This window comes from Meleagris gallopavo, chromosome 5 (genome assembly GCF_905368555.1).
Source record: "Meleagris gallopavo chromosome 5, MGAL_WU_HG_1.1, whole genome shotgun sequence".
NCBI lineage: Eukaryota > Metazoa > Chordata > Aves > Galliformes > Phasianidae > Meleagris > Meleagris gallopavo.
This window is the reverse complement of record NC_139408.1, coordinates 29,830,966-29,845,477: the sequence shown is the minus strand read 5'-3', so window position 1 is coordinate 29,845,477 and position 14,512 is coordinate 29,830,966. Positions and strand designations below refer to the sequence as shown.

The following is a 14,512-nucleotide window of genomic DNA, read 5'->3' as shown; positions in this document are numbered from 1 at the left end:
TCTAGGATAGGTGGAAGCATACTTGTCAGACAAAGAATTCTTTACTGAAAATTTCTTGATCAGTCCTTGTATTCCTAACCTAGACTGATGTTCATAAAAAATGTGATGTTTCTTTGCCACTGTAAAATAAAGTAAAAGTCATTCCTAATGACAAAGTTTGCAATAGAAGAAGCTCTCCAATTAAAGCTGTTTTATAAATATTAATATATAAATGAAATTTAAAAAAATAATTTAGCACTTACAAGGATGATTTCTGGGGTCATGATAAACCAAGAAGTTTTCATTGTTAACAGTGATGTACTAACTTGGACACTATGTTTAAGTTTCTTATTTTCCATCTCTCAGAAGCATCAGACTTGCCATGAAAGAGCCAGCATTATATTTCCTGTTGAAAATTCTATTCTGCTAATATTCTTTTGCTTTCTTATAACTGCCTTATTGTCTACTGTTATCTGATACTTTACTGCAATGTATGTTTTTGAATTTTTGTGTTTGTAATAGCTGGTAACATTTTTTGTATTTTATTATTTTAGCTACACTGAAGGAACTCATATCCCAAACTATGGTGCGCTGGTCCCAGGAAGATCAGATTCAAGATCCAGAATTGGTTCGGATTATGTACACTCTGCTGCGTAGGCAATATGATAGCATTGGTGAGCTACTTCAAGCTCTGAGGAAAGCATACACTATTAGTGCTGGCTCTGTGAAGGATACCATTAATCTGCTTGCTGCACTGGGCCAGATTCGCTCACTTCTCAGTGTAAGAATGGGAAAAGAAGAGGAACTGCTAATGATTAATGGATTAGGGTACGCAATTATCATCATTTTATTTTTGAATAATGCTTTCTATTTTACTGGTAAATCCATCCACTTTAGATCCTGGATGAAAATTATTGCTGTACTGAAATGCTGATGTGTATCAGAATTTTTTAGTATGGCTTTTTTTTCTATGAACCAAAGTATCTGCTCACCTAAAGAAACTGGACTGTTTTTACAACAGTGAAGCCTAGTGAGTATTTTTTTTTGTTGATATTTAGTAGACAAACATGTTTTAGCAGATCTAGAGTAAACAGGTGACTTATGTCTTCATTGGTGTTAATACCACACTAAATTAAAGCTCACGTTATTTTTTCATGTATAAGTGAATAGATTTGTTGCTATCCTTTGTAAGTGGCGAGTTTTTACAAGCAGCTAGGCAGAAGCAGCAAAGCATTGTGATCTGAAATGTTTCAAGCTGGTTAGAATTGTATCAATGGTAAATCAAAGTATTTGAACACAGAAGACTACTTATTTTATCTTTTATAACTTCAGAATTGTAAGACTTTCCCTTTATGTAATCCCTGCTGTGGTATGAAAATATTTTTCTCCATTCTTGTTATGAAACTATTCTTCTGAAGTAAGTAGTTTTGTGCATGCCTATTACTCCTCTTATGTAAAGATTGGAACACTCAATGTTGGAAGTAAAATAAATACATAAATAATTTCACAGAAAATGAATTGCCTAAAATTAAATTAGAGTATTTAAAAAGAAAATGTTTTAAGATAATCTAAGAACTATACTTCTTTGTCTTTCATCAGGAATACTGAACAGTTTTTCTCCTGTATAACAGTTGTAAGGAACTAGCATTGCTCTTACTATTTTACAGTAGAAATTGCAGGGTTCTTTTTTGTGAAAATTGAAAACAATAGTCTCTTCAGTTGAATTGGGCAATTCATAGAAACAACTTATTAATTAGTATGTGACATCATTACCTAATTTGTCCCTGTTGCTGAGTTTGTAAAATTACTGAGATTTCTAATGGGATTGAGGATAACTTTCATCTAAACTGGGCATGTCTGTAGCCCCCTTCCCAGAGGTAATATGTTATAATTCTGTTTCCTTTACCAGTTGTCTATGTTCATTTAAAATAGGCATGATTTTTTGTTCTTTGCAGTTCGTATTCCCATGAAAATACATAAATCCTGTTCTGGATTATTGAACAAAAATAGAGAATTTCAGAATATGTTATAGGAGAGTGGGCAGAATGCAATTGTTAAAATATTCCTATTGAGGAGAACTCTTATTTCATTTTACATCTTCTCTCAGTCTTAATTTTGGAAATGTTGATGAAAGATGTGTAACTGATATCCTTGAAAAATAAGTCTCTTTAGTATCTTCTGCTTTATGATCTGAGGAAATGAATTAAGCAGTGTTTCTGCAGAGGCAAGATTAGATTTGGATTTATTGATCCCCATTCTCTACTTACAAGATAACAATATATTCTGTCCCACTTAAATCATAACAATATATTTTTTCTTAAACAGAACAGGTGGTAAGAGAAATTTAAAGATGGAGAGGAAAAGAGGAAAGAAATGCCATTTTCAAATAATAAAAAAGTTTAGATTGTTATTATATTGAATTTGTGAAAGAGGAATAACAGCATATTTTAATGTTAATTATTTGTCAGATGATTTTGTTTTATACTGAAATCTGAGTATTTAAAATCCCATTACTACTACGAATGCATATTTCTAAAATATCTAATAAATGAAAATAGTATTTCTTAATGATGTTGCCTTTTCTCCCACTTTAGAGATATCATGAACAACAAGGTTTTTTATCAGCATCCTAACTTAATGAGAGTCTTGGGCATGCATGAGACAGTTATGGATGTGATGGTGAATGTGCTTGGAGGAGATAAATCTCAGGTAATTTCACTGTAATTATATTGTTAGTTTTGCATCTTTAACCTTTGTAAAGTATAAAAGGATGTTAAAGAGGATAAAGATAAATAGATCTTTATATGCCTGATACTGCTTGTCCAGTTTTAACAACTCTTAATTAACATAAGGAATTCAGAAGTTCTTAAAATACATCACCAGTGTTTTAGGAATTATTATTTATTTATTTATTTGTTTATTTTTAAGTTAAAGGCTATAGGTATTTTATTTAATAGTACTTTAAAAGGTTTTGATGTTATTTTAAATTAAATATATAGATTAGGTTCATACATGGGAGGCCTAGGTCTGCCAGGAAAATGTCTTCATCTTCAATAAAGTGTTGTTAACAGTAAACTGCATACTTAGTTAACTTACACCAATTTTGTTTTGAACGCTCAATTTCAATTTCTTGGGACTGAACTATAATTTGCAAAGTTGTACTTAGCGTTATGTTTGAATATCTGTGTTTGTTTAAAAGTACAGGGGCATACCTGAATGTTCCTCCAGCTACCTGAGGAAAGTTAGAAGTGAAGTGGGTTTATCTTTTCTATTCTCACTTATGCCTGGTGTTTTAATGTTAATGCCTCCCTTCCAAAAAGGGAATTGTCCTCTTTTCCCAGTGCTGTTTTTTCTGGGTTTTGTGTTTTTGTTTTTTTTTTTTTTTTTTCCCCCAGGCCGGGCAAGCTACAATTAGTTATTAGTTATTGTCTAATTAACAGTATAATTTATAGATGTCACAACCTTTTTTGCTGTAGTGTTTGTACATGAAGTCAGAAGTGACAAAAAATACCCACCAAAACTACTCTGCAGTGCCTTCTAGTTCTATGTAAGAATGTTGTTGCAAAAAATTTTATAATGCAAATCTACTTAAATATGTAACAGAATTTACTGTGATGTTTTTGTGAGCAATGCAGATCTAAAAAAAATTACTAACTTGGTCACGGCTTTTAATGTTTCTGGCCATCCAGAATATCCTATTTTGTGTACCTTTCTCTATGGAGTGTATGGGGAATCCAAAAAGATTGCCTATTGGTCTGGAATCTTCATAGGAATAGGAATCTTATCAAGAAATACGGTTAAGAAATAGACTGTGTTAAGAATTTGATTTATTTTAGTCTCAAGGTACATCATTTCCTCATAAAGTGTGGAAACTTCCAGATAATCAACACCAATTTTTATCTATTTATTTATTTATTTAATGAAGACTGAGGGCTACAGTTATGGTATGAAATAATAGGGAAAAGGTTGCTATGAGAGGAGTCTGCACACATCACAGAAAGATATTGCAATGAGATTTCATACAATGAACAGCTAAGCAGGGAATTTTACAGGAGAAGCATTGCTTCTGAAATCCAGATGTGAAGTATCCTTCATAGGAACTGTAATCTTAAAGTGAGAGTACTACTTTGTAAATGATTGCTGTCAGTTGATCTCCTGCTGGAATGCTTGACTTCTGAGCTTGTACAGAAGTCTCATGTGAAAGATTGTTCATTTAGGGTCTAACCACCAGGCTGTAATTTGGAAAAAGTATATGTTTGTGTGTGCTGGGGATCTTCTAGGAATGGTATTCTTTTGAATAAAAAAGAGTAAGGCCAGAAACACTAAGGTCAGCTTCGGTTTTATAAATTCATTTGAAATTCTCGTGGCTTTAATCCAGTGACTTGCTTATGTACAGTTCAAGAAGAATTATGGTATCAGACGTTAGAATGTTGCTCTTCCTGCTCTCAGCCAAATTCCTCACAACTTAGTGACTTAGTTCCTCATAACTTAGATTCTTAGTATTTTCCCTTCTTCTTGCTATTCCTAGCTTTGTGGACATTTATCCCTGTCAAAAGTTACAATTTCAAGAGAAGAAATCATAGAATCATAAAATCACTGAGGTTGGAAAAGACCTCTAAGATCAACCAGTCCAACCATCCACCTACCACCAATATTTCCTTCTAAACCTTGTCCCTCAGTACAACATCTAAGTGTTTCTTGAACACCACCAGGGACAGACTCCATGACTTCCCTAGGAAACTTGTTCCAGCACTTGACCACTCTCTCAGTGACGTATTTCCTAATGTCCAACCTAAATCTCCCCTGATGCAACTTGAGGCCAATTCCTCTAGTCCTACTGCTAATTAAATGAAAAAAAAGACTGACTCCCACCTCACCACAATCTCCCTTCAGGTGGTTGTAGAGAGCGATAAGATCACTCCCATCTTCTCAAGACTGAACAGTCCCAGCTCCCTAGACTGGTGATTGTTAAGCACCAGCTTAGTTGCCCTTCTCTCAACACTCCCCAGGGCCTCAATGTCTTTCTTTTAAGTGAGGGGCCCCAAACTGAACCCAGTACTCAAGGTGTGGCCTCACCTCTGCTGTACAGAGCGATGATCACTTCCCCACTGCTGCTGGCATCACTATTTCTGATACAAGCCAAGATGCCATTGGTCGTCTTGGCCACCTTAGCACACTGCTGTCTCATCAGCTGAGCATCGACTAATAATCCCAGGTCCATTTCCTCTGCCCTAAGCCAATAGCATTTCTGGGGTTGTTGCGGCCAAAGTGCAGGACCCAGCACTTGGTCTTGTTGAACTTCATCCCAACTGGCCCCAGTCCAGCTATCCAGCCTATCCAGTTCCCTCTGAAGGGCCTTCCTACCATTTTCCCAGGCAGATTGATACTTGCTCTCAACCTGGTGTCATCTACTGAGGGTGCACTCAATGCCCTCATCCTGGACTTCAATAAAGATGGACAGGACAGGCCCCAGTACTGACCCCTGCGGAATATCACTTGTGACCAGTCACCAGCTGAATTTACCATACCTGTCTGAGCTCAGCTATCTAGCCAGTTCTTTACCCAGTGAGGAGTGTATATGTCTAAGACATGGGCTACCAGCTTCTCCAGAGTATCATGGGAGACATGCCAAAGGCTTTGCTGAAGGCTAGGTAGACTATGTCAACAACCTTTCCCTCATCCACCAGGTGGGTCACTCAATCATAGCAGGAGATCAGGTTGGTCAAGCAGGACCTGCCCTTCATGAACCCATGCCAGCTAGGCCTGATTCCTTGGTCCTGCACCTGTCGTGTGATCATTCTCAAGACTATCTGCTCCATAACCTTTCCTGGTAGCGAGGTTAGGCTGACAGACCTGTAGTTCCCTGGATCCTCTTTATGACCCTTCTTGTAGATGACAGTCAAAAGGAATGAGCCGCTATGCAGTGTCATCTCTGGGTTAGGAATTTTCTGAAGTTGTGACAGCAGATGCTTTAAGCCATGTTTCCAGTTTTCTGGATTAAATGGTTTTATTGTGAGGTTGTATTGAGATGTGTAGTTGAGAGTGTTACAGTTCACTGCTTCTCTAGAGAAACAGTCAGAAGGTAAAAATTTGTCTGTCCAAACAGAAGGAAACCCATGCCAGGCTTCCTTCCAACTGTGCTATTAATAAATGAGTCAGAAATATCTGAAATCTGTGGAATATGGTGTAGCTGAAGGTTTCTCCGTAACTTAGAAATACTTTAGTATTTACTTTAGATAGTACCCACTTACAAACCCCTAGAAAGGTACTCTGTTGGTGAAAATATTCAAGCAAACTTTCCATTTTACATCACAGTTAAGTTTTAGTGGATGGAAGCCTAAAATAGTTATTTTTAAAGACTGTGCTTTCATTCTTATAATTTTGGAACCGTAACATTGGTTTCTGTTGTTGGTTCTTCATTCAGTTTCAATGCTCTTTTTGACTCTCAGAATTACTTTAAAATCTTTTCTTTCATATTAGGAAATTTTTATATTATGCTTTTCTTCAGATGACCTTCAATAATAAGCAATTTCTAAAATATTTTTTTTACATTCATTCTGCTTACTGTAATTCTCTAAATTAAGTTGTCAGATGCTTTGTATTTACTGTATCCCAGTAAATTATGGACATGGAAGCATTGTTGAATATCTTCATGAGGGAATAAATAATTTTCATTAATTTTCATCTATCTTATATGTAAAAATAGAAATGCTACTTGTACATAATAGTACCTTCATAAGGGAAGTAGACAAATGGGATATATGTTATCAAAAAGACCTGTGTGAAAATAAAGCTACGGTTAATCAAATCAACTCCACAGAAGTTATCTGAATAGATAACTCATATCATACAGCTTTTAATTATGTTGTCATTTTTTCCCTAGAAACCTGTTGTCTCAAGTAAAAAGGCTTTACTTAGAATGAGAATTATGTTGTAAGAGAGGCAGTATATATTATGCATTGTATAAAGAAATATAAATACTGTTATTTATAGTTGCAAAGCATGAAGTGAAGAAGACATGACATCATAGGACGAAAACACACAATATTGTGTTTAACTATCATCATGAATATTAGAGAATATAAAATATTCTGTATAATATTATAGATTACATGGTTTGATGATAGAGACAGAGAAAGAAAGAAAGAAACAATGCTTTTGCCTAAAGGGTGCTGGTCAGATTATTAAAAAAAGAATCATGAATTTCTCCCTGATTTTGTAAATATCTTTAGGATGCAAATCTGCCAGTGAGCTTGATGCTTTGAGTGCTATATATTGGTAATTTTAATAGATCTGGTAGGAAAACCTGAAAACAACCACCAAAAAAGCATTGTACATTAAAGATAAAATATTAATGTATATTATCAAGGCCTATTCACTGAGCAATGTAAAAGACTTGTACAAATCTTTTTCATAAGACTGTGTATTCTTACTGTAATGAGTATGGGAGGATAAAATAAGATTTTCAAATATTTTATTCTGCTATGATCTAGTATTTTGATGACTGAGCTTGTTTCTATAACCATTTTTGTATAGCCATGTTTGCTAATCTACAGATTGCTTTTGAGAGAGTTGAGAAAAATAAGTCTCAGATTTTCTTTCTTATATGTTCTCTATAGTTTCCCGCAAAATGATTTTCCAACATTTTAAACCTAAGGGCCTAATGAATACAAAGGTTAAAAGGAAATGCAGATCCTTTCTTGAATTAGAACAAAAGCAACTGTCATTTGCTTATCACCTTGGTAACTTTGCTATGCTTTCCTTGTTAGGGATGTGGGAAGAAAAATTAGAACAGATTGGTAATTAACATTTTTCACTGCTTTGTCAACATTCTTCTTCAGCAGATCGTTTTTCCTAAGATGGTGGCAAGCTGTTGTCGATTTCTGTGCTACTTCTGTCGAATTAGTCGTCAAAACCAAAAAGCCATGTTTGAGCATCTCAGTTACTTACTGGAAAACAGCAGCGTTGGGTTGGGTATGTCGTATAGCCGTAATAGTTAAAACCAACACAAGGAATAACTTGTAATTTGTATAGCAATTTGAAGTGTGTGATGAAACCTTGCTCTGTTTTCCTTTCATCCAAGCAGTCTTAACATAGAAAGATTTAGGACCAAATCTACATTTGTTCCACTTGGTATAACTGTCATTGGAAATCTAAGATGAAATTAACCATCTTTGATGCTGATCTATTTCATCTGAGCAATGAATATAAATTTCTTTTTTTGCTGTTTCCCTACTCCTCTAAAATTTATTCCACTAATATGAATTTCGTATTTATATTTTGGAATGGATATTTGATTGGGTGTTTGATTTTTGATGTGTATGTACTAGCTCAAGGAAAATTCTCTTGGCTATGTAGATGGTTGTATTAGTAAGGTATAGTAAGACAAGTCAGCATGTGATTTTTATAATATTTTGGCTATTCATAGCTATTATTTCTATGACCATATCTATCCATACTGAACACCAAAAATGGAATAAGAATTAATGAAATAAAAAAGGTAACATTGCAGTTTGAAAGTCACTCTTTTACCTGAATATAGATATATTAAAAAATATTGAACTGATAGGGTTATGCAGCTTCTGAGAGTTACAGAGCTGAAATCTTATTCGGCTAAAGAAACTGTTGTATAAAATTGCTTATATTTTGCCATGTTGTTAATAATGATTTCTATATCTGCATTTAAAAATAACATAGTTCTGTATGTTTGTGGATGTGGATGTCAAGACAGGAAAGGATTTCAGTATTTATTGTAACACTATTTGAAAACTAACCATGCTCTTGGTTGAAGAACAGCTGTACATACAACATGCTATTAATATGTTTAGATTCCAGTGTGATTACTGCCCTCTGCTGCATAATTGTGGTTACTGCAAATTGATTTTATTTTTTTTTAATATATCTATATTAACGTTCTTCTGCAGCATTTCCTTCAATGAGAGGTTCGACACCACTTGATGTTGCAGCAGCCTCTGTAATGGACAACAATGAGCTTGCACTAGCACTGGAAGAACCAGATCTTGATAAAGCAAGTGACCTATTCTGACCTACTTATTCAATAGTGTACTGGTAGCAGAAGGAAAAGGGCAAGTTTGATCATAGCAGTAGTATTCGAATATGATCTTTTCAGAAATACTTGCTCTAGATATGTTCTGTCTTAAAGTAAAATTATTGAGCAATGTTTTTCATGCTTTGTCTTAACACTTAGTGGGAATCACAGTAAAAGAGAACAAGAAGGTCTTTTCCTGTCTTCTGTAATCTTTCAGTGCTGTTATCAGGTAGAAAAGAACAAGAATAAAGGCATGAAAAAAGAGAAATGCATGTCAAGAAACACAGTTTGAGGGGAGGAATAAATTCAGGTGAAGTAAGAAGAGGAGAAGCTATCGATGTGATTTTGTTGTTGTTAAATAGTATTTTAAATGTTTTTTTTTTTTTTTTGCAATGTATTGTGAGAAAAAAACCTGAATATTTTATTCTACTTTACACATTCCAAATTAAATGTTTTTGTATTGTTGTATTAAGTTATAGTAGTTTCAGAAATGAAATGTTTGATTTCTTGTTTTTGCCATCCTTGAAAGCAAGGACTAGAAACTAAGACTGACACAATATTGAGCTCTAGTGGTTGTTTATCAAATGAAACAGCTAGTACATTAAAGCCCTATTATTCAAATAAAAAATCATGCATTGACAGTAATTTTAGAAATTAACTTCTGCATACGTGAGTAAATGGCTGTTTCTGTATTGTAGGTTGTTACTTACCTGGCAGGTTGTGGCCTGCAGAGTTGTCCAGTGTTGCTAGCTAAAGGATATCCAGACATTGGGTGGAATCCAATAGAGGGTGAACGTTACCTGTCATTCCTAAGATTTGCAGTTTTTGTTAACAGTAAGTAAAATCTCTTGAGAATCTATTTAAAGGGTTTTTTTAAATTACTTTTCTATCCATAAAAATATACTAACAGACAGAGAGAGGTTAGTGCATATCATTGTTGTTACAAACTTTTTTTTGCTTTCAAAAATAAAAAAATGTATATATATATATATATAATATTTATAATTATATGGTGTGTATATATAAAATAACATATATATTATACATATCATAAATATATAATTTAGGAAAAAATGTAGTTATCTTCAAACTAAAAGATACCTTTCAGAAGAAAGCATGTGTAGTGCTAAGGTTTCTTTTTTTATCTTCAGGTGAAAGTGTTGAAGAAAATGCAAGTGTTGTTGTAAAGCTTCTTATTCGACGACCAGAGTGCTTTGGACCAGAGCTTAGAGGAGAAGGAGGAAATGGATTGCTGGCAGCTATGCAAGAAGCTATACGGATCTCAGAGAATCCTTCTCGTGACCTTCCCTCACAAGGATATAAGAGAGAAGGGTAAGTAAATGTGAATGCTAGTTTGGAAAATGATGATGTAGTAGCTGGTTTAACCATGTTAGAAGTATGTGGATAATTTACCTTATTAAGTAAGGCATTGTCCCTCTCTACTCTGCCCTTGTGAAGCCCTATCGGAATACTGTGTCCAGGTCTGGAGCCCCCAGTAAAAGAAAGACAGGGAGCTGTTGAAGATGGTCCAGAGGAGGGCCACAAAGATGGTCAGATGGCTGGAGCACCTCCCCTACGAAGACAGGATGAGGGAGCTGGGCTTGTTCAGCCTGGAGAAGAGAAGGATCCAGGGCCACCTAATTGCAGCCTTTTTCAGTACCAATGAACAGGAGAGGAGTCAAGTCTTTGAAAGGGTAGATAACAGCAGGACAAGGGGAAATGGTTTTGAGTTGAAGAAGGGAAGATTTAGGTTGGATGTCAGGGGGAAGTTCTTTACTATGAGACTGGTGAGGTGCTGGAACAGGCTGCCCAGAGAGATTGTGGATGCCCCATCCTTGGTGGCGTTTAAGGCCAGATTGGATAGGGCCCTGTGGAGCCTGGTGTAGTATCAAATGTGGAGGTTGGTGGCCCTGCATGTGGCAGGGGGGGTTGGAGATTCATGATCTTTGATGTCCCTTCCAACCCAGGCCATTCTGTGATTCCGCATTATGCAAACACAGAACATAATAGATTCACACCCACAAGCACTTGTCATATCAAGTTCATTAGGTATGATCTAGATCAAGTGGAATGCTAGTTACAGAAGCAAAGTCTGAAGGAGAAATTAAATGGGAAGGCTACTGTGGAATGATGCGAAGACAATAGTAATGTGAAAGAAGAGGATGGCCTGGTATAAATCAGTTATTACTAGACTATTCAATTGCATCCTAGCTCTAGGACTACAAAAAAAGCTTTAATCTGTAGCTAGAGGAACTGTATATATCTGATAGTCTCTGAATCATGGATCTCGCTTCAGAGAGGAACTATAAACTTAGACTAGGGTAATTACTCAGTGGTATTGCCGATTGCCTTTTAGTGATGAAGAGGAGGAGGAGGAGGAGATCGTACACATGGGCAATGCAATCATGTCATTTTACTCTGCTCTCATAGATTTACTTGGACGCTGTGCACCAGAAATGCACGTAAGTTCATACTGTCACTTGCACAGAAAATGTGGGAGATATTTGAACAGAACTATACATGTCTAAGTAAGCTGTTCCCTATTCAAAGGCTTTCTGCCTTCAAGAGGTGGACTTTATTGCATTTTTTACTCTGCCTATACAGATGTGTTTCCTACAAGCTGTTCACAAAAATTCAGTGACTTTTGATTTCTTGTGCTCTGTTATTTTTTTAAGACTTGGGAAATTGTATGACTATGAGGTTAAAGTACAAATGAACACATAGCATTGCACATTTACACAGCCAAAGAAATTTCTCAATCTGGCCCTTTACTGTACTCTAAAAAGCCATAAAAAGTTTATTTCTTGTGCACTGTTGAAAAACGGTATCTACATTATCTGCATGTATTGGAAGAATATTTCTGTAAGTAACAGGAGTCTTTTAGAAAATGTCACTTTCATCATTTTATCTGATGGGTCAGAATCTAGGAATCTTAGCCACATAGGCTTTTTTGCTTTCTTAGGAATTTATAATACCATCACATTATTGATGACATCAAAATTAGGAAAGATGAAAAAGATCTAAGGTAAAAGATAAACTTAAAATCTGCAACTCCTATACAGTGCTGCAATAAATTAAATTTCTTTGCATTTTTTCTAAGTACTCTGGTGTTTCAAAAAAAAACTTGCATTATTATCAGTATTTTGAGGAAAAAAAATCCAATTTTATTCAGTACTAAATTTCTTAACTGATAAACCTTTTCTCAGCTTATTCAAAGTGGAAAAGGTGAAGCTATTCGAATCAGATCAATCCTTCGATCTCTAGTGCCAACTGAAGATTTGGTTGGGATTATAAGTATACCACTAAAGCTGTCAACAGTTAACAAAGGTAATTTCAATCTTTTTACTAGACTAATACAATTTTTATAAAATGATGTTGTCACATATGCCTTCTAATGTGAAATAGAACAATCTCACTAGAATTGAGTATAAGTAGGTATCTTTTCTTTAGATTTTAATTGGATATGCATCAATTAGACCTGCTCCCATATAATTGATTCTTGGTCTTGTGGATCAGAGATTGTGAAAACCTATGAAATAACATACTGGAACACTGCCCTAGTGCTGTATAACACTCATTATAGAGATGCTGTCCCTTTAGGAAGAACGCATGAGTTTGAACAAAGCCTCTCCATACTTCAACAGCATCCAGTCATTTGTTTAGAGAGATTAAAGGGTGCCAATTAATATCTATTTCTGGACTTGGTATGCAAGAATTTATTGAATTCTTTTATCATGATATCTGTACCCACAAACTCGTATGGCAATAAATTCCAGAATTTTGCTATTTTGCTACACAAAAATACATTTTAAGCATCTTTAAAAAACAAACAAACAAAAAAACCCACCACCTTGTACTCTATTAATTTTAATGAACACCCTAGACTTCTATTATTGGTATCTAGTATCTTGATGGCTTGTTTTCTGCTACACAATGAGTTGATGGTTTCTTAGAATTTCAGTGATGTCTTCAGGATCTCTTTCCTGGCTTATGTTTTCAGTTCCAAGATCAGCATCATATAGCCATGGCTTTTTTTTCTACATAAGTAGTAGCTTAGAGTTGTCTGCATGAAACTCAGCTGTCTCTACTTTTTCTAGTCACTCAGTTTTATTACTGTTGTGTGCAGGCTTTTAGGCTCTTTTGTTTACTTTCTTCTGCAGGTCACTGATGATTCAGTGTATATTCCTGTTTGATTGAATAAAATGTTGCATGTGTATATCATGTTTATTTGTTAGTTAGTTTTCTGCCTATCATATATTGGCAAAGGAAACTATACTGTTTCTTTCCCTGAGAAAATGAAAACCAGCTGCATTTGGGATTGTCCTGATCCAGACAAAGTGTTCCTCCACATCTACTGTCTTCTTCCCAGTTTCTGGATATAACATTCCACTCTGAGCTCTAATATTCAAGGTCCGAAACCTGATTTGTTTTTTATTCAGGTGCACGCCTACCTTCATACATGTTCATCTTGTCTTAAAATATTCTCCCTTTCTAGCTAATTCTCCCAATCTGGCTAAATAATGCTGCTATCTCTCCTTTGCTTTGAGACTCAAAATCTCTTTTTCCATAAGGTCCACCCATAAGATAAAGGCAAGATACCGTGGAATCTTTCACACATCTTGAATCTATTTACTTTGTGCATGCATACAAAACCTGAACCCTGGAGCACAAACTTATCACTTTCTGCAGTTAACTGTGTAGTTCCCTGTATGTGTCTGGATGCCTATCTTGTTGAAGTTGAGTTTTTATCATTGAAGCTAGCAGGCTTGATACTCCCTGCTAAAGGAAACTCCATGGAGATTTTTGAGTTTTCACCTTCATTGCTCTGAAACTTAAAAATGCAACAAATTCAGAGATTACAGGGCAAAAAGAGATAATCTTTCTTGTTATGTGACTACTGATTCATTTCTGGAAGCAGTCATGTGGTTATTCAGAGTGGGTTTTTTTTTCAAAAACTAACATTCAAGTTAATCTTATAAACTGAAGATATCTAAAAAGCTTACATTCAGCAAAGGAAGACATTTTTGTGGTATATGATTGTCATCTTTACTGTTAATTTATGCATGTTCCATAGGCTATGAACTACCAGTCTATCATTTTCTTCTAGAGCAAAATAACTTTATCCTCTTTCCCTTAATTCTATTGTACTTTCTGTTTCACAATAATTGTCTATTACTCATTATAATCAAAGAAGTTTATCAGTTATATAAATATATAATAACTTCTGTTGCTGTTATTTTCCTTTATTATAAGCATATTCTTTCTAGTCTACTTAACATAGTGCAAAAATTAAAATTCTTAAGCTTAAAAAACTTCACATTTACTAAATATTCTTAATAATTGCAGTAATATTTTGCTTTAGTTTTACCTGACAAACATTCTATATAATAATAATGAAACAAATGGAGTAATTATTCATTCTTAAGCTTTTATTTGAGATAAAAAGATCAATGACTTGTAAAGTAATAGGTTTTTTAAATTGAA

General features: G+C 34.8%; 1 protein-coding gene across 1 annotated transcript in view; it reads left to right on the top strand.

Moving 5' to 3' along the window:
- The window catches only part of RYR3 (ryanodine receptor 3), a gene marked incomplete at its 3' end in the record, with an annotated part of 190,716 nt that overhangs the window by 101,443 nt on the left and 74,761 nt on the right, over positions 1-14,512 (top strand). Inside the window, 8 exon segments of the mRNA NM_001303211.1 lie at positions 534-807; positions 2,574-2,688; positions 7,824-7,953; positions 8,904-9,007; positions 9,727-9,862; positions 10,180-10,360; positions 11,385-11,490; positions 12,235-12,355. Coding sequence (NP_001290140.1) covers positions 534-807; positions 2,574-2,688; positions 7,824-7,953; positions 8,904-9,007; positions 9,727-9,862; positions 10,180-10,360; positions 11,385-11,490; positions 12,235-12,355 — 1,167 coding nt within the window.